A 20619-nucleotide genomic window follows, 5' to 3' on the forward strand; every position below is an offset into this window, starting at 1 on the left:
ATTGTGGGGAAATGGAAGGGGGGATTGTAAGGAGTACATACTATGAAGTCACAACAAAATTCTTTCTAAAAAAGCCAAGGTCATCCTTTGTCTCTGCATCTGTGCACCTGACCAGAATTGGGTGGGTGGAACTGCCAGCACAGCAGTAGGAGATTTGACCATGTGATGGACTTGGGAGTATAGGGAGAAGTTCTTGAACTTTCAAATGATTGGGGAAAACCACTTTCAGATTTGGGTTTTCCCAGATGTGCCAACATGTCTCTCTTAATATATTGGAACTTTGAGCAATACTTTGCCTTGGACTCTGATTTACTTTTGGATGCTATTTGGAACCCTGACACCTGCCTTTTCTTGTGCAATCACATCTCCGATGGCCTGAGGGAAACTTCCTCTTTCATTATAGATCTCTGCCTCCTGAAAAATTGGAGAATCCTTCTTTCCCTGAAGAATCACTGATCTAATTTCATTGTCTACAAATTTGAGGGAGAATTTTGAAAAGATATTTGTCTCCAGCTCTTTTTCATTCTCCTAGAAAAAGTCAGAGTTTTAGCCATGAACCATGAAATGCAATATATAACTCTATAATAGGCACTTTTAATATATAAAAGGCATGTTCCATATAATTCCATATTCATTGCATAATCCCACCAAAGTGTTAGAGACCTTCTGTAAACTCATTTTCATTTCTGCCAACTTTATAATGGTAAGAAGAGAGAGAGAGAGAGAGAATATTATGAGGTAATTATTTTTCCCTCCTGCCCATAAATTGGAGAGTGCAAAAATCATCATTCAGTCAATGTAGTGCCTTAAGCTACAGCCACTCTTGGAGTAGTCAGCATCTTCCCATCTATATCTCACATAGAAGGGAACAATTATAGTATTCTTTCCCCTGTGTTTACAAAATACAAGTAGTTATTGACTTATGACCATAACTGGACTGAAAAATTCATTGTTAAGCTGTATAACTATTAAACGAGGTATCACGTGACCCCTAACTTGCTACATTCCTTGCCAGCTTCTTCATTGACTTTGCTTGTCAGAAGGTGGCTAGGAAAGTTACAATGGCAATTATGTGATCTGCAACCATCATAAATGCAAGCTGATTGCCAAGCACTTCAGATAGCAATCATGTGTTCATGGGGATGCTGCAAAGTCATAAGTGCAAGAACCCGTTGTCGCTTTTTTCAGCACCTTACAACTTTGAATAGTCAACAACATGAATGGTTGTAAGTCAAGAACCTGTACGATGAAATATGCTTATTTGGCCACTTTGAATAAAACAAGCAAACAAAATTGGTGTAAGAACAAAGCTACTTGTCAAAGTATTAATATTTTTGCTTATTATTTCTCATTCAAATCTGTGATGATGGCATAATGCCTTCCTTTTGCAACAGATGCTCCCCCAACAGCTGCAACCAAACAGAAATATATTTGGGGGGGGGGGGGAGTAGGGAGAAAGTTATGGCTTATTTGAATTCAGAAGGCAGGGAGACAGAGAAAAACAAAAGAGGGGGGGGAAGGGGGGAGAGCCCTGAAGAGCACTAGCAAACGGAAATGTTGCAGTCTTGGCTCATCTACTTAAATAACTAGGTAGCAGGAGCAATACTTCACTGATCTGGTCTAAACTGAGAACTTAAGTAAGGTTAGGCTTGGCAAGTGTTTGGATGGGAGGCCTCCAGGAAATCCCAGAGGTATAGTGGGAAACACTATTAGTAATCAAGGACCACTTCTATATTGTTGCCAAGAAAAATGCATTGAGGTGTCTATGTTGTCAGAAAAAATGGAGACTGCACCAAAGATTTATCTTATCATGGCCGGGGTGGTGGGAGGGGCACAGCATTTCACCAGTTCCTGATTGTAACGAATGCTGGATGTGAAAGGGCCAAAGCTGAAAGTAAGGTAACAGCTCCATAATACATTATTCAAAACCATCTACATCAGAATCACAGTCAGATGGTTACCGGGAAACAATTTAGTTGTCCATTGTTTGTGGATCTGTTATTAGTAAAACAACCATCTTTCTTCTGTTCTTACATTTAGATGGGAGGAAGCTTAAGACTTGGAAATATTTACCATGCTTCTTTAATGGAATATAAGCTAATTTAAAGTTCTCTTTGAAATCTAAAATCTATACTTAGTTAGACATAAAGGTGATGACTTTTTTGTATGCTTTTAATGTAGGTGTGTGTGTGTGTGTATGTGTGTGTGTGTGTGTGTGTGGTCTGTGTTTGTGTGTTTGTGCATCTATCTCTACTAGTGGATCATATTGCAACATTTTGCAGAATGCAGATACATGAATATTATTCTTGCTCTCCTGGAGTTTGATCAATAATGGATTCTGGGATGCCAGAAAAAAAATGTAAAAACAAGAAATGCAGTGCAGTGCTTAAGGACAAAAAGGAAAGCCCAACAGGTTAATCAAAAGCTCTTAGTGGTCCTTTTAAGCTCTGTGAAATTGCACAGCAGTAAAATGCATTTCTCATTAATTATTTTCTGGGACTAGCAATTCATCTGGGACAAGGTCTTGTATATCAGAACATACTTTAATTTTTTTAGGCTTAGGGCTACATCTGATCTTTGAGTGATATATTAGGGGATGCACTACAAAAAAATAGGTGAAGCCAAGACAAACAAATTGTTGGGATCAGAATAGAAATTTTTGATTTGCTTGAAAATTAAAGCAATATACTTAATCTGAGTACTTTTTTATATTTTCCAAGGAACTTCAGGGTTTTGGGTAGCCATGCCTAAGGCTTTGATAAAAAGTTGTTTAGTCGCTAAGTCCGACTCTTTGCGATCTCATGGACCATAGCATGCCAACGCCTCCTCACTCAGTTTTCCATTATTCTCAGAGTTTGCTCAAATTTACTTTCATTGAGTTAATGACACTATCTAACCATCACATCCTCTGCCATCCCCTTCTCCTTTCCCAACATCAGGGTCTTTTCCAATGAGTTCTCTCTTCTAATTAGCTTGGGCAAAGTATTTGAGCTTCAGCTTCCGAAACTGTCCTTCCAAAGACTGATTTGATCTCCTTGCAGTCTAAGGGACTCTCAAAAGGCTTCTCCAGTACCATAATGTGAAAGCATTGAGGGAGAGAGTTGACATGCAATTTTAGAAATCATATCTAGGCAAAATTAACTGCCTTATACTGAATCTAAACATTTACCTGTTTAAAAAAAATACTGCTGTGTTGAATTAATATTGTCAAAACAACAACAACCACCCTTTACTAGTGTATTACTTATTTCACCAGGTTATGGCATTTGTCAAAATTTCATCTGCATAAGTACCGTAATCATCACAAATGTAACAGCACCACGATGTTTTTAAGTGTTCTCAGAGCAAAAGCTCTAAAATTCCAAAGAAATGAAATTAATAAATGATTTGAAACTTAAAACTGAGATTTGAAATCATTAAACAGTTGCAGTTAGGCATAATAAATCTTAATGGCAGTTTTCTCTATCTTTTACAAGTTGTGGCAATCCAGATTTTTGCAGCACAGATGCAGTAAATTCATTTTACTTTCTTTAGGTTTACTTTATATTATCTGTTTTCTCCCTGGGGAGTTTTCTCTGGATATTCAATGGCCACTTTTCCACTGGTGAAACCAGTGACGTGCGGTGAGGTTTATGACTGGTGAGGCACTGACCCAGTGCTGGGTTTCAAATATTTTTAGACTTGTGGACTTCAACTCCCAGAATTCCACAGCCAGGCATGCTCAGTTCCAATTTAAAGCGACAGCATTTGTTTTTCTCCTTTGCTCCTTCTTTCTTTTTCTTTTTCTTCTCCTTCCCCTCCTTCCTCCCTCTCTCCCTTCCTCCCCCTCTCTCAAACACACACACACACACACACACACACAAGTTGGATTGGACTATCTCTCCTACCCCTTCCCTCTCTCACTCACTCTCAAACAAACCCCCCCACACACAAAAGTTGGATTGGATATCTTTTCCAGTGGCTTGAAAGCAGCTCCTCTGCCATCCCCCCCCCCCCCATTCCCCTGCTGCCTTTCCCAAACACCTCCACCATTGCAAATGCAGCCTGCTGTCTGGGTGGGAAATGCCTGGAACACAATAAAGCCCACCTACCACCTCCTGCTGGCAGGCTGGGGTAAGAGGAGAGGCAGAGAAGCCAAAGGGGAGCCGAGCCGAGCCTTCCAAAAGAAAGAGGCTGGGGGGGAGTGTGTGTACTACAGCATGGCTCTTTGCCTGGCTTCCTGCCTCCTCCTGTGGTCTCCTCAGTGCTCGCTTGTGCTCTCCCTCCCCAAGTGTAGTTTGATTGCAGGTGGAGCCACGTTGCCTTTTCAAACTTGTAATGTAATCAGTGAAGCTGGGCTAGATTTTTATATAGTTTTATCCAGCTGTGTGTGTGTGTGAGAGAAATGAATGGGGGCCTGGGGAGGAAGTCACTACACTTGGGGAGGGAGAGCACCAGTGAGGTTAAGCAGAGTCATCCACGGTGAGGCAGCAACTAGCTCAGCTTTTTACTTTTACTTTTTTTTTTTCATGATGAGAGTGGTGAGGCTGTGCCTCACTTGCCTCACCTGACTGCACGTCACTGGGTGAAACATGCCAATGATGATGATCATCATTATCACATCAGTAGCAACTAATTAAGGACAAAGGTGTCTTGATAACAATAAGTATATTTATTTGCTGCCCAACTAATTCCTAACATCATTCAGACAAGGTAGCAATACTTTAACTTCTGTAATGATCGTAGTATGCTTCCCAGAGTTACATTTAGTGAGATGAGCAGCTATGCAATTTTGATTAATAAACAAAAGCTGGCTAAGTGACTTTATACCAGTCATTCATTCTCAATACAATTAACATCACACAATTGTTGTTGTGGGGAAAATAGGAGGAGGAAAGACTATTTGCTGCCTTGAGTTACTTATAAAATAATAAAGATGGGATAAAAACCTCAAATGAATAAAAAGTAAATAAATAAACTAAGCCAGCTATAGAAGAGCTCTCCTTCCTGGGTCCTATTTAATATTCTGAAGTGAAGGGAAGTTGAGAATCTTTTTCCCAAGTTGATTGACAGGAGAGGCAATTCCTGTTCTGTGAAGACATTCCCAAGTTACTTTGGATGTTGTCTCCTGAACTGGCTATTCTGGATAATTTCTGCCTTATCCCCAACTTTTGCTTTGACAATTTCAAATGTTGAAGAAGGTTGTAAGACATACATTACAGCAAATTTGGGTGAAGCTGCTATTTCCATTAACAATTCATTTCTGGGCTTCTGACAAAAATGGCATTAGATGGTCTGGCAGATGATGTTGGTTAGGACCCAGATAAAGGAAGTATAGCCTTCTGGTCCTGTCAATAACATTTGATATCATTTATCCTTCTGAAATGCCAGAGAAAGGTGGGGATCTGAGGCCCTTTTCTATAGTGATTTCAGTTTATCTTCCTCTTTATCTATACATTCATCCCTTCAAATTTCCTGCCTCTCAAAAAACAGGTGGTGGGGTCTTTGTCCCCCAACATCTAAATCTAGAAGAGGTGGATGTTCTGGTATTTAGGACATTCTGCCTTCAAAACAGGGGTAGGCTGCTGGGCGTTTGCACGGGTTTGGGCAATCCTCTAGCTAGGATTGTGCCCAATTTGGTGAACCTCCCTAATGCCACCCCTGGCTGGCCATGCCCTTCCCTTCCTTCCCCTCCCAGGATTCTCCACATGGCCTGTTTCTCATGCCAGGTAAGTGCAGGGCTCGCACAGAGACTCAGGGAGGGAGGGAAATGGGCATACAGTAGGTTCCAGAAGTCTAGAAATGAGCCTGTTTCCGGTTTCTGGAGGGCCTCTGAAGCCTGGAGGAAGCAGTTTTTGTCCTCCCAGAAGCTCGAGGAAAACCACCCCTCCGTGGTGTAGCAGACCAACTAGGCCATGCCAACCATGGCCATGCCCATCACCAACAAACCTCTTGGTGAAATTTTTTAAGCCCACCCCTGTTTTTAAATGCCTTATTGAAATGAGTTAACATTAGAAGTTGCCTTCCATTTTCAGTTTAGGAATAGCTATTCCCTTTGAATTGAGTTTATTAAAGGTAATCCTCAATTTATGATGACAATTGAGTCCAAAATTTATGTTCTTAAGTGAGACATTTGTTAAGTAAGTTTTGCCCCATTTTATGAACTCTCTTGTCACAGTTGTTAATCATTGCAGTTGGTAAGTTAGTAACCTGGTTATTAAGTGAATCTGGCTTTCCCATTGACTTTGCTTGTAAGAAGGTTGCAAAAGGGGATCACATTACCATGGGACACAACAACCATCTTAAGTATGAACCAGTTGTCAAACATCTGAATTTTGATCACATGATCATGGGGATGCTGAAAAGGTCAGAACTGTGAAAAATGGTCATGTCACTTTTTCAGTGCCATTGTAACTTTGAACGGTCACTAAATGAACTGTTCTAAGTCCAGGACTACATCTATTTGAGCAGAGATTAGGAATAAAGCAGATATCCATGCGTGAAACTAGCTCTCTCTAATTGTGAAGAAATAGGCGGTTTCTCCTGATTGTGTTTTATTTTTATGCATTATAAACAATAGTTACAAGGGGAGGTCAAATAAATAAAGTGTGTTTTTCCAAATACACTTTTTTCCCCATAAATTGCTGCTAAAGTGCAAATGCAATCAACTGTTAGCTTCTGTTTCTGTTGTTAAATTCTGTTTAATAATATTGCAATCTTACTATACTTTACTTAGGAATAAACTTCAATGAACTCAGCAGGACTCAGATCTGAACAGGCAGTTTGAAAATTGAAATAGCCATTTGTCTTCTATGGATGTTTTACATTGCTCAGAAAGAAAAGAAAAGCATGAGAGCAGGGGCAGGTTTATAAGAATCTGCTAGTGTATTATTTGTGCTAACACATATAACACACTAGCAGTTTCATATATTCTCTCTCTCTCTCTCTCTCTCTCTCTCTCTCTCTCTCTCACACACACACACACACGATAACTGATCCTGTTTCTGACTTTAAAATGTGGACAGATCTGCTACTGCTCATCCAGGAAAGAATGTCTGGAAGAAACCCTTGATAGTCCCAAATTTTAAACATGCTTACTATGGGTAAATACTTGCAGGGCATAACAGACTTCAACCCACAGAGGGAACTGACTCCCAAGGAGTAGAAACCTGGTATTTGATTTGTTTTATCATTATAATGATTGGTCATGACTTAAGTTTTTTTTTATTGTTTACAGACATCTAGTTAGGGTACCTATCCCCTACATCTTGGGATTCTATGAATCAGAAATAATGTGAAAAGTACTTGAACAAAGTGGAAAGTATCATAGTTTTATACACACACTAGCTCATGACCTGGCATTGCCTGGGTATTTATAGACGTCAAAATGTTTCTCTGACAGGGAGCCATTGAGAGGAGCCTTTCTTCCCCCTACTCCCATGCCCATCATCCCCCTCTTTCCCAACCTGTGTATGATCCTGACACTTTGTCCTGAAGCATTTTTCTGACGGAGCCATTGAAAGGGGACTTTTGTCCCCCTGCTCTCATGCCCATCATCCCTACCCTCTCCCTTCCCCCTCCCATGTCTCCTCTTTCCTGGCCTATCTACAATCCTGACACTTTGTAGGCCAACTGTGTGAGGGAGGCCTAGGCCTTAAGGACAGTCAATCAAAGACCTCTGTACTGGCCTAACCAGGCTCCCTTCCTAGGCCTACTGCTGTACGGACCTAATCAGGCTCCCTTCCTAGGCCTACTGTGTGAGGGAAGCCTGGGCCTGAGTTGGGGCAAAGGATGATCCCTGGAACACAGGCCAAAGCTGTTTCCTGTGAGATCAGGCCACCACGGTGAGGTGGGGGCGGGCGATCTGCTTAGGCCATGGCACGTTCAATCAAAGATCTCTGTACTGTCCTAATCAGGTTTCCTTCCCCCTCCCATGACATCATGAACAATTGCCGCTCTAGGATGCCACACTCGCTCTCCTTAAAGGCTCAGGCTTTCCAGAGTTATGCTGGAACACACACACACATACACAAACACAAAGAAAGAGAGAGAGAGGGAGAGGGAGAGAGAGATTGTCTCCGGAGGGTAAATCGTTTGTGTACTAAATTTGGTCTAAATTGCTTGAGGCGTTCCAGAGTTATGCTGGAACATACATACATATATACATCCTTTTATATATACTGTATGTAGATAGAAGAGAAGGAAGAAGACGAAGGAGAAGAAGAAGAAGAAGAAACACAGAGGGAGACATTTAAAAAAAACCCTTCCTAGATGGCATAAGGGGATAGAGAAAACTTCCAAAAATGAAATGGATATCTGGAAAATGCTACTTTGATTGAGATTGTGATTATTCCAGGCCTCTAATTGTATACTCCGAAAAAAAGCCATGAGCCTCTTTCCACCCTATAATTTCTAGCACTTAAACTAGAATTCAGATTTTAATTCAAAAAATTCAATGACATTTTAGCTGTTAAATGTACGCTTAGCAGTGAAAACAAACTGTTTATATAGTCTGGTTTACACTGGCATGTACAAGTAGAATTTGACCATATTGAATTTCTTGTCTGATTCAAAAACACAATCATGATTTTCCAGATGTTTGAATAGCAGTTTGGTTAAGGAAACTCTTGTGAAGGGCTTCCTTCTTTTTTCTTTTAACATTCTTAAGAATTGAACAAAACATTGAAGTGCTGAAGTAGTCTCATAACACAATTATCGGTGCTATTTTGACAGGTTGCAAAAGCCACAGACACAAAGCTTTGCCGAATGCTTTTGTGGGATTTCCAACCTCTCACTTTCACCTCCTCCTCTCTGCTTTACCTGCAAGGTTGGCAATGCAGCAACAGACAAACATTTCCCATAGGTATGAGTTAATGAGCCTCTTCAATTATATTCATTATCTCAGCAATTTCATTTTAACAAGTCTGCTTTCTAAAACTGAGGCTTGGCAGTGGCATTACATTAGGCAGTAGCAGAGGAAATGAAAGGAAATAGGGACAATATCAGCTCTGTTAAGATGCCACTTTTGTCTGAATTGTCCCTCTTCCATTGCTCATCTGACAGTCATTAGCATTTCCACTATCTACCACCATACTTCAGCAGAAGAAAGAAAGGGAGGGATGGCTTACTTTGGCTGCTGAGTAGTGTCCTTTTCCTTACTATACTGGTAGAATAATCAGTCAGTCACCAAACAGCTTACAACAGGGGTGTCAAACTCACGTCATCATGGCACCACATGATGTATTGGGACTTTTGTCACCTTTGTTAAACCGGGTGTGGCCATGGCCAGCCCAGCCTGAGTTCTGGGAGCTTGACAGCCCTGGCTTACAACTTTAAATGAAGGTATGATGCTAGGCATGCTTTCATTTGTGATTAACGGCAATTTATTGCTTCCAAAAAATATGGTACATTACAAGTTAAGTTTCTTGTAATGTACCATATTTTTTGGAGTATAAGATGCACTGGAGTATAAGACGCACCAAGATTTTGAAGAGGCATTTAAAAAAAAAGTTTTTGCACTCTGCAGACCTCCCAAAAACAGCTTTAGGAGGCTTGTAGAGTGATCTGCGGGGGGTGGGGGGAGCAAAAAACAGCCCATGTTTTTAAGAAAACAGGCCCATTTTTGTCAAAAAAAGGACATGCATAGCCTTTAGGAGGCTTATAGAGTGCTTTAAGCCTTTAGGAGGCTTATTTTTGTCAAAAAAAAAGGACATGCATAGCCTTTAGGAGGCTTATAGAGTGCTCTGGGGGCTGGGGGGAGTGCTCTGGGGGCTGGGGCGGGCAAAATTGAGCAAAAATTGAGCATGTTTTTCACTCATTTCATTCTGCTCCTGGGGGCGGGGTGTCAGGAGGCAAAAAAATATTGTATTCAGTCTATAAGATGCAACCAGATTTTCAGCCTCTTTTTTGAGGAAAAAAGGTGTGTCTTATACTCCGAAAAATATGGCAATCTGGTTTAATCCTAACATGTTCATAGAAACTATTTCCAATTACCTGTAGTTTCAAATTCAAGCAAAATAACTGCAATGAGATGAAAATGAAATTGATTTGTAACATATATTGCTTTTTTTGCACTTTGGCTGGAAAGCTAATCAACAGTGAGATAAGTTTAAGATTTAAAAAATAAGGCACTAAAATGTTGAGTGTTAATAGAGGAAGCACACAGTATGATTCTACATATGAAATAGACAGGTTTAAGATTAAAGTATGGGGCTTTTACTCTCTGACAGCTAGAAAGCCCTTTTTTATATTACTTTTAAATAATAAGGTGTACTTTGGAAAATAATATATACTAACATCTATGATCCTGACAATAAGGCTGCCTATTATTTTCCACCAAAAAGTAACAGATATCCATACACATACAGTAATCTTGTAACTTTCTTTATTTTTATGAAATGTGATATTCTGTGGCCAATATCACATTAAATCGGATCTGGTCCAATAAAAGTTTCATCTATATATTTCAGTGATTGCCTTTTGCAACCAGCCTTCAACTCCATATTCATACAAAAAGTTTCACAATTCAAGCCTACAAGTTACACAGCCAGGCTATAAACAAACTATATCCACATTTTAGCATTTCTCCAGTTGTACTTTTTCTTTTTCTTTTTGCGTGCCGAACCGGTAGTAATGCTGGAAGCAACCCACCCCTGAGTTGTACCTTTTTCTTCCCCAGAAAACTGATGCACCAAGAAGTGTGGAAAGCTTAATGTGAAATGTATGTGCTATTTTATTTTTACTGGTTAAATTTTAGTAGAAGAATCCCACAAAATAAATTGTGCATATCTCATAATATAATATTTGTTGTAGAAAACTATTCCCATGAAATTCTGATTCAACTCCGATTTGATTTTTTTCCTCATCAGAGATTAATCCATACAATATACGAAGAACTTAATAGTACAACTAACAGCAATCAAAATGTAACTGTATTTTATCATACGTATAATTACATCAATGATGTTTTCTAATGTTTTATTCATATGTAGATGCATTTCCTCGATGCATTATGATTCATTCAGTGCAATTGTTCATTGATCATTTCTTTTTCAACTAAGTTAAGATATTTGAAAAAAATATGAATAGTGTACAACTACTAATGGATCGAGTCTATACTTGAAAAATGGAACCATTTCATGTGTGATGTAAAGGATACTAATAGTTCATAGGTCTTTTATGTTGTTTTTTTAATTATTATTTTTATAGTATTCTCCATAACTCTTGTGTTGGGGCTGTATGTGAGAATTACATTTACTAATTACTGAAAATACTCACAAAATAAGTATCATTTGATTATCTGCTGAGTACTGTTCAAACTTTCCAACTTGTTCAGGAATTAAAAATACTAATTAAATATTTCAAAATATAAGGTGCTTTGCTGTTCTAGAATAATACTGAATTAAGTACACATTTTTCTCTTTATTTTTTATACTATGAAGGATTTAAAGGTCTTGAGTATTTTTGTCAAAACTTACCAGATCGTCCGTCTCTTTGAAAGTCAACATGGTACCACTCTCCATCATTCACTTTTTTCTGCAAAGCTTTTATTTTAATTGTTCCAGATCCCATGTCCAAAAGCAGATAGAGGTGCCCATCAAGCATTTCAATGGCAAAGAAGTCAACTTTAACCATTTGTGGATGTTTGGCATCTTTCTGATGTCGTGGTTTGCCATGGCTGAAGAGAATCAGCCCATTGGGTTCAGTAGTGCGAAAGTCAAAGGATATTGAGCCTGTTTTTTTGGCATTCCATTTAGGCAAAGAAATAAAGGATTCTGGTGTTTCAAAAGTGATTGGATCCAAGGTTGCCACATTTTCACACTTAAATGCCACGACACCATGGATTTTCATCTTAGGATCTCCTTGTCTGGCCAGTCGAGACAATTCCAGTCTTACATCATTGTTTTTATAAACAACCTACAAGCAAAGCAAAGTAATTCCCAGAATGGATTAAACTGTATAAATCAGTTTGAACATTAATTGCATCCTTACTTTTTATAAAGTTTCATGTTATCAGGTTAAATAACACATTTTGTAAATATCACATAAATTGGACCACACCCCTCTTTCTCTCTGAAAGCCATGTCCTGAACCTATATTTCATCTCTAATTGAAACTCATTCTGCAATTTAAACTCTGAAAATTAAATTACAACAAAATTTAAGTGAAATTTTGGGTTCTCCAGTTCACTTTATTAAGTATTGAACTAAACAATAGCTAAATGAATTTGTGGGGCTGGGGCTTTAATTCTTTATCCCAACTTTTTATTTAATATGGAATAATATGCTAATAGAATAAAAGTAAATTGTAAAGTTCCATGGACACAATATCACGTCTATACATGTAAATAGCATACATACTTCCTTAGGTACATACACACTTTCTTAGGTACAATAATGAAGACATAAATACACTCTAGGAAAAAAAATAGCACAATGACAAAAATAATATCAATTAATGGTTGAATAATGTAAAGATGTCCTCTTAATTTCTATACCAGCGATGGCGAACCTTTTTTGGCTCGCGTGCCACAACTGGGGGGAGCGCAGGGGGGTCGTTTGCGGGCATGCCGCACCCATAATGCAATGTGCGACCCCCCCAGTGTGCATGGGCGCACAAAAGGCGCGACCCCCTATTCTTACATGCTTTTTTCGCCCACCCCAGGCTCCAGAGGCTTTATAGGAGCCTGGGGAGGGCGAAAAGAGCCTCCCCTGCCCCCCCGGAGGCCCTCCGGAGGCATCAGGGATCATCCGGAGGCTTCCCTGAAGCCTTCGGAATGCTTAAAACGACCCTCTGTGCAAACCGGAAGTGACTTCCGGTTTGCTCGAAGGGTCGTTTTTAGCGCTCCGAAGGCTTCAGGGACCATCCGGAGGCTTCCCTGAAGCCTTCGGAACGCTTAAAACGACCCTCCGTGCAAACAGGAAGTGACTTCCGGTTTGCTCAGAGGGTCGTTTTAAGCGCTTCGAAGGCTTCAGGGACTGTCCGGAGGCTTCTCTGACGCCTTCGGAGCGCTTAAAACGACCCGGGGGGGCAGGGAGGCTCTTTTTGCCCTCCCCAGGCTCCTATAAAGACTCTGGAGCCCGGGGAGAGCAAAATATGGCTTTTAAAAATGGTGAACTCAGCTGGCCAGCACGCGCATGCGCCCTGGCCAGCTGACAGGGCAGCACCTTGCATGCCCTGACAAATGGCTCTGCGTGCCACCTGTGGCATGCGTGCCATAGGTTCACCATCACTGTACTTAAACTCTCCAGTTTGAATCTGGGTTGATTTCAGAGGTGGGTTCCTCTCGGTCCTGTCCAGTACGCCAGAAGAGGTGAAAATCTGGCGATTCAGACTGGACCAGTAGTAATGGTGGCTTGGCCATTCCCCCGAACCTCTGTCAGAAGCTTTTTTTTTTTTTTAAAAAAAGCCCTTTTTACCTGCTGGTTCAGGCAAGGGAAATTTGGTTTTAAAAACTAAAAAGAGGGGAGGAGGGAGGAGGAAGGAAAGGAGAAATAAAAATAAATAAAAAGAAAGAAGGAATCTCAGTTTTTAACTGGGATTCAGCAAAGTAGAAAAAAATGCTGTTGCTTTAAATTGCAACTGAGCATGCCTGGCTGTGGAATTCTGGGAGTTGAAGTCCACAAGTCTTAAAGTTGCAAACTTTAAATTGAAACCTGCTTTAAATTGAAAAAGGAAGTTTGCAATGTGACATTCAGCAATTTGTTTCTGTGTCAACTGAACAACAAACTGGATAAAAGGTAAGATTCTTATATGGTTCTATGTTTTTGAAGTTTTGGGGTTTGTGCAATATGGGCTTTATGTTTTTAAAAGGGTTTGGATCATTCCCTGCTTGTGAATGGAGCCAAACTTTCTATAGGCTCATTATCTCATTATCCATCTGGCAGGCATGTGGAATGAGCCTTTCTGGGAGTAATATTCTATTGGGGCAGGGGGATTGGTTTCTTCCCATGGAAGGAAGAGAGAGAGAGAGGGAGGGAGGGAGGGAGGGAGGGAGGAAGGAAGGAAGGAAGGAAGGAAGGAAGGAAGGAAAAACAGCACAGCAATTTAGGGCTAGAAGGCTACTCAGAGGTCATCTGCTGCGCCAGGAAACCTTACTTTGTCTGTATTATTTTGGTATCTCTAACAGAGAGGAAAAATGCCAGAAAGGAGAAGGGAGTTTACTAGGACAACCACCACTGGTTGATTTATCCCAGCCTAGAACCATTCATCTGTAAAATCTTTCTTAGCATCCCTAAAATGTTATTTTAGCCAAAATTCAAAAAATTCAAAATATTACAATCCCCCCCCCAGCCCTCAGCTAAAAGAAAACTGTTCATCAGAATTTCCAAAATGCAATTGTTTAGACTTAAAATATATTTTATGGTTAATATGCACTCCTATAAATAACCATTTATATTAGTAGCTATGGCCGGGGGCGGGGGGGAGGATAGCCATTGACCACATGTCCTGAATTTCACTAATGTTTTGTTTCAATGGATGACTTTCAGTTCTAGGAAACTGAGAATTTCTTTTTGATCCACCTAACAAATACTGCTTATGATTTAAATACTGTTATCATGCCTCTCCTTTCATTCCTTCAGTCCAACCTAAAAGTCTTTGATTTCTGTATTCTTTCCTTTTAGGACAATTACTCCATCATTGACCTTTTCTGTATGCGTGTGCATAGTTTATGCTATATACTTTTCTTTTTAAGATACAGTGATTAGAATTGTAGTATTTATCATATATCTACCTATCTAGCTAATTACCTACTTATCCATCCATCCATCTATCTCCTTCTATAGGTGTATTTAATGGCATTATGATGTTCTTTTTCAATTCCCTTTCTAAGATTCCAAACATGATTTTTTAATATTTTTTTATGTCAGTTGCACACTGGATTGACATTCTAATTGATTTGTCCACTGAGACTACAGACCAATGTCTTGCTTAGTTATTCCGAACAAAAATCTCATTACTATAACGATGAAGGTTGTGTTTTTCATGGTAAAATGATTCATTTTATACTTGTTTACATTTGTTGAAATTGCAGCACTTAGAATGTATAGAAATTTCACCATTGGCATTCAAGCATATTCCCGAACAACTAACCTGGAGAACTATGCACTACAGTAACTATTTCAAGCTGGACTGACACATTTTATAATATGGAAGCCATAATGTGTTTATATCCCTAGATGAGATAATATTCTTTTCATAGGGACCAAAATATCTGTCTCTGAATATTGAATCATAGTGAAGGTACTTTCCCTCATAATCACCAAGGAAACTAAACATATTAGTTAAAATATGCATGGCTACAGTAAAATAATAAGGTAAGGCTGTTAATTCTATATACTCTCCCATATTTGTTCAACCTATATGCTGAATATATATTAAGAAAGCTGATTTGGAAGAGAATGTGGTTTTAAAACTGAATGACAAAACATCAGTTATCTCAGCTATATTTGTGTCAATAACCTGAAAATACAAAGAAGCTTAAAATGCTGCTAATAAAAGTCAAGGGCCATAGTGAACAAATGGGATTAAAATTAAATATAAAGAAGACCAACTAACAACAATTAGTATAACTACAACCACCCATTGAATTGGCAAAGAAAACATTGAAATGATGGATAAAATGATACTAAGTAGCTTCTTTCTTTTCAGATCAAACATTATCATTAAAAAAAAAAGCAGTCCCAAAATATCCCGCAGACTGGCACATGACAGAACAGCCATAAAGTCCTTGGAAAAGATATTCCAAGCTGTAAGATTTTATGCCTGCATGCATTCATACTTATATACATACATATTATTGTAAATAAATATTAACAAAGATAAAAACATTGCAAGAAATTATATTTACAATGACACTCTATGTAGGCAAAAGTTGAATTTTTGAAGAAGTTGGATAAGAAGAATATGTATGAATTGACCATTGGTGTTTGGAAAGAATATTGTTGACAGCCAAAACAACAATAACAACCAACAACAGACCATTGAACAAGTCTTCCTAGAGTTCTCATTCAAAGCAAAAATGACCTGGCTCAAATTATCCTACTTTATGTGAAAATCTAGCTCTCTAGAGAAGGTACTAATGATGAGAAAGGTGAAAAGAAAGGCAAGAAGATGACAACCAGTTATAAGATAGATGGATTCAGTCACAGTAGCAATGGGTGTAATACTGAAGGCCTAACAGTTCAGTTTAAGGGCAGAGCATCACAAAGAAAATATATGTGATCACTAAAAGTTGATACCAACTTGTTAGCACATAATCAGCATATTCAAGTTATTTTTATACTATAAAGCAGAACTTTAGGTATGCTCTTACAAGACTCTACAAAAGTTGTGATTCAATTGTAATTTCAATGTGCTCAAAAGAGAAAATAAATACATATTAGCAGATAAATCATATTCACTAAACAAGTTACGGCAGCATGAATGTTCTTGGGAGCTGGAGCAATGGCTTGTTTGAATTTAGGAGGTTTGGGGAGGATGAAGTAAGAATTAACATTGATTTGAAAATAGCTCATCCATATGTAGTAATCTAAAAGAAACTATTGGTTTTACTTGAATTTTAAATACAACAAAGCAGAGCAAAAAATGAATTGCCTGAACTTTAAAGCCGACATCAAGGATTCAATGATCCAGAATTGATCCTAAAGGGTTGAAAAATATTTATTTACCGTGTTTTCCCCAAAATAAGACATGGTCTTATTTTCTTTTGACCCATGAAATAAGCACTTGGCCTTATTTCTGGGGAGATCTTATTATTTTTGAGGGGCAGGAGGTGACAACATGGTCACCTCATGGCTGTTGCTGTGTTGCAATATTTTCAGGGAGGGCTTATTTTAGTGCATGCACTCAAAAGCCCGATTGGGCTTATTATCCGGGGAGGTCTTATTTTCAGGGAAACAGAGTACATGGCTGCCCATTTCACAAAACATAAATGTGGGTTGTGTACAATAATTAATTAAAACAGTAAACATATAAAAATATATTGTTAAAATGTAAAAGAAAAAGAAAAAGCACAAAAAGCACAAAAGAGAGTAGATGTTAACTGAATGTTAATGTTTAAAATGTTGCTATAGAAATACTCATACTCTTAATTAACAGTGTTGGGAGGATATTCCGATTCCAGTAGTGATGTATGTATGTGTATTTACTGTCTATTCAGTGACTAACGAGCTGATCTGTAGGATCAGTTGGCTGCAGCACAAGTAAATGCCATTAACATTTTAAGGGCAGAAATGCATCACATTGTCTTCTATCCACCTCAGGGCTTTGTGCTAGCATAAATTGGGCAATCTGATTCAATTTGATGCAGTGATTAATATACACTTACCTTACCTGCCTAGAAACCCAGCAGACTCTGAGTTCAAGCATGCCTTAGACATGAAAACTGGCTAGGTAACTTTGTGTCAGTCACTCTTTCTAAGCTCATGATGTCAGGGTCCAGGACAAGCCAGTCAATCAACTCCTGTTGCAACGGTTCAATACTTTTCTTCTTAGCTATCTGACTCCTTCAACCAGTGGTCTTGTGGTCCTGATTTCTAGTTTGTACTAGAATTATGCCTAATTAGGGCATCGGTCAGAACCCTGACAGTAATCACTAGACCAGGAGTCCCCACTAGTAGACTGTGGCCTGTTCCAAACTGGGTTACACAAGCAGAGGATGAGCATGTCCTTGAGTGCAAAGCTTCCCTTGTGCAAGTGGCAGCCTGCAGTCACACATGAAGCTCCCCTAGTGCAAGCAGCTTATCCTCATATGCAAAGCTTCCTTTGTGCAAGCAGCTGCCATCTTGCACTTGCATGTGAAGCTCCCTCGTGTGAGTGGTAGCTATTTGCCCTCATACACAAAGCTCCTCTCCTGTGAGTGGCAGTCACTTGCCCTCACATGTGAAGCTACCCTTGATGCGAGCAGAGGGTATGCATGCCTGCCACTCACACAAACGGAGCTGCACATGCACCTGGCCACCCACGTGCCACTTGCAAGGAACTATCTCTCCCCCCCCCTCAACCAGGCCACCAAACCAGAAAGTACTAGACCAAATCGGCTTTTAATATATATTGCTCTTGAGTCCTAGTGTTTTGTAGGATATCACCATAGTGGATCCTTGGTGCTCTCTGAGCTTGGTGGTTTTCTTGCAGACATTTCATTACCAAACTAGATAGCATCATCAGTGCCATTTTCCTGCCTTAGAAGTAAATAGCTCATTCCCCCCATTTGACAGGCCAACATATTTTAGCAGCTAAGTGAATTTGACAAGAACCTTCTCTGGTAAAATATTACTTCAGCTGATCAATTCAATAACCTAAAAGCTGCTGCCCTTGTGTTTCACCCCAGATCATTCTATGCATGCCTTGTTATTGTCCAATAGTAGGGTTGCAATTACGTTCAACAAAAGGCTTTCAAGGAAAGGCTGGGATGACATCCAAAAACTAGAGCAGTAACCAAATAGGGCTAGTGAAAAGACAGGATTTGAATGCAATGCACCCTCCTTACCATCTTCCCAATTGCTTTTGCATTCAGTTCCTACTACTATCCTCTTTACTGTTCCCATTCATCTAACCACTGATTGATTGCCATGGGTGTGCTTATTATCAGAATTTTTTTCTTTTGAATAAAACGTGTGTTCTTCTGTGTTCAATGCAAAACCAAATAGGCCCCTTTGACTGCTCCATTTTTAAATATTTTTAAGCAAGAGATTAACCAATATTTTAAGCAGCTTTCTATAAAAGTGAAACTTCCAAGCCTATGATGATACACTCATCTGTTACAACTAATTATACGAAGAAGTGTTAAGTAAAGGCAATATATGTTGTTTCTAAAAAAACCTCATCTACTGAAATTCTGCAGAGAATATTCACAGCATATCTATTTCAAACATGTACTTCTAAAAATGGCAACAACTGCAAGTAATTAATGCAAACAATATATAAGCATTTATCTATCTATCATCTATCTATCTATCTATCTATCTATCTATCTATCTATCTATCTATCTATCTATCATCTATCTTCTGTTCTAACATAACTGATGCTCAGAGATTATGTGGACATAGTCTTGCAATTTTCTTGGAAGGTTTTGCAGAAGTGGTTTGCCACTGTGTCCTTCCTAAGTCTAAGAAAATATGACTGGCCAAGATTACCCAGCTAGTTGAATGCCCAAGGCAAGATTAAATCTCATGGTGTCCCAGTTTCTAGGTTGATGCTTTAACCACTACACTGAACTGGCTCGTATGCATTTATTAATATACCTTAAAATGCATTTGTTTATTTGAACAACTTAACACAAAAGGAAGCAGAATATCTAACATACATCCAGATCATAGATAATGGAATGTGAACTTTTTATGGGATGAGAGTCTGACTGGCATCTTTCAGAAGGATTAGATTGAAACTCCTAGTTTTTCTAGTTAGGATAGATTAAAGTTAAGAGAGCAGGGCTTTGTCAACATGAAAATAGAAATTGGAAAGAAACTGCACGAAGGAGGCTTTTATGTTATGCATTCCATATTCAAAGATTTTGAAAATTTCCATTTGTTTTGGTGGTAAAATAATATTATTACTTTGCTTATTATTTTATATTAATATAATGGTTTAATGATATTATAATTTACTTCTTAAAATACTTAAGTACCTTAATAGTACTTAAAGCATATATGCAGTTCCTTCTCACAGCAAGATATGTTTACTCCAGAATATTTAATTGAACTTACTCTCACACAATTATAGATAAGACTTTGTATTATAGTAAAATCCTGGTTTGCTAAACTAAAATCCATTACATGGAAGATTTACTGCAACTGGCTTACTTTTCTTCTTACATCAGAGCTTTTTAAATAATTGATTAAAAGTTATATCAATACTTCTGGTTTACTAATCAAAAAGCAATTTCTGTGAATGACACTTACCCATGAACAGGTTTTTTTTTAAAGATGATATGCAATTTGAAGACATTCAGAGCACTATCTTCAAACACAATAATTTGGTGATCCATAAAGATGTTCTGAGAAATTATATAGATTATAATTATAGAAATTATATCTCTTAGGTGAAGATATATATGTTTCCATTGTTTGAACCTTGATCCTTTTATCTAAGGATTTTGGACATCAGAATCCTGAATGCAGGGCAAGTGCTTTATCTTGTTATGATAGATTATGGTTAAAGTTTACATGATATATTTGTATACTACAGAGTGATGCTTAAGCTATGATGGTCAAGGGGATGCAAAAAATGACTCAGATTCATGTTCTGCAAGATAAATATATGAGATAAGATCTCATGTCCAAGTAAATCTTTTTTCACTTTCTGAAATGTTTTTATTCCGCTTACTGAATGGTATACTCAGCCTCCACCACTGAAATGCAACAATGTTGTTTAATGTGATTGGCTTTCTAATCAATATGAAAGAATCCATCTATTATTTATAAAGAGGAAGTGCCTGAATGAAAAAAAGCCCAACAGATTGTGGACCTATTTGAACGACCATTTACCGTGCAATAAATCCTTCTAATGCCTGCATAAATCACCCCTTGCCAATAGCTCATTATATGATCCAAAATCCTTCACATAAAAGAACCTTGTTTTCTAGATGCCACCATAAATTGTTTTTTTTTTTAGGAATTTACTGATGTGTGCAAAACTGT

The 20619-nt window shown here is 38.5% G+C and overlaps 1 protein-coding gene across 12 annotated transcripts in view; it reads right to left on the bottom strand.

Annotated features, from left to right (window-relative positions):
• NRXN1 (neurexin 1) overlaps positions 1-20619 on the bottom strand; it is an 898064-nt gene that overhangs the window by 512339 nt on the left and 365106 nt on the right. For all 12 annotated transcript variants that reach the window (XM_081941958.1, XM_081941974.1, XM_081941972.1 and 9 more), the window contains one exon: positions 11457-11895. In XM_081941958.1, coding sequence (XP_081798084.1) covers positions 11457-11895 — 439 coding nt within the window. The remainder of the gene's footprint in view (positions 1-11456; positions 11896-20619) is intronic.

This window comes from Natrix helvetica (genome assembly GCF_964273705.1).
Source record: "Natrix helvetica genome assembly, chromosome: 2".
Lineage (NCBI taxonomy): Eukaryota > Metazoa > Chordata > Lepidosauria > Squamata > Natricidae > Natrix > Natrix helvetica.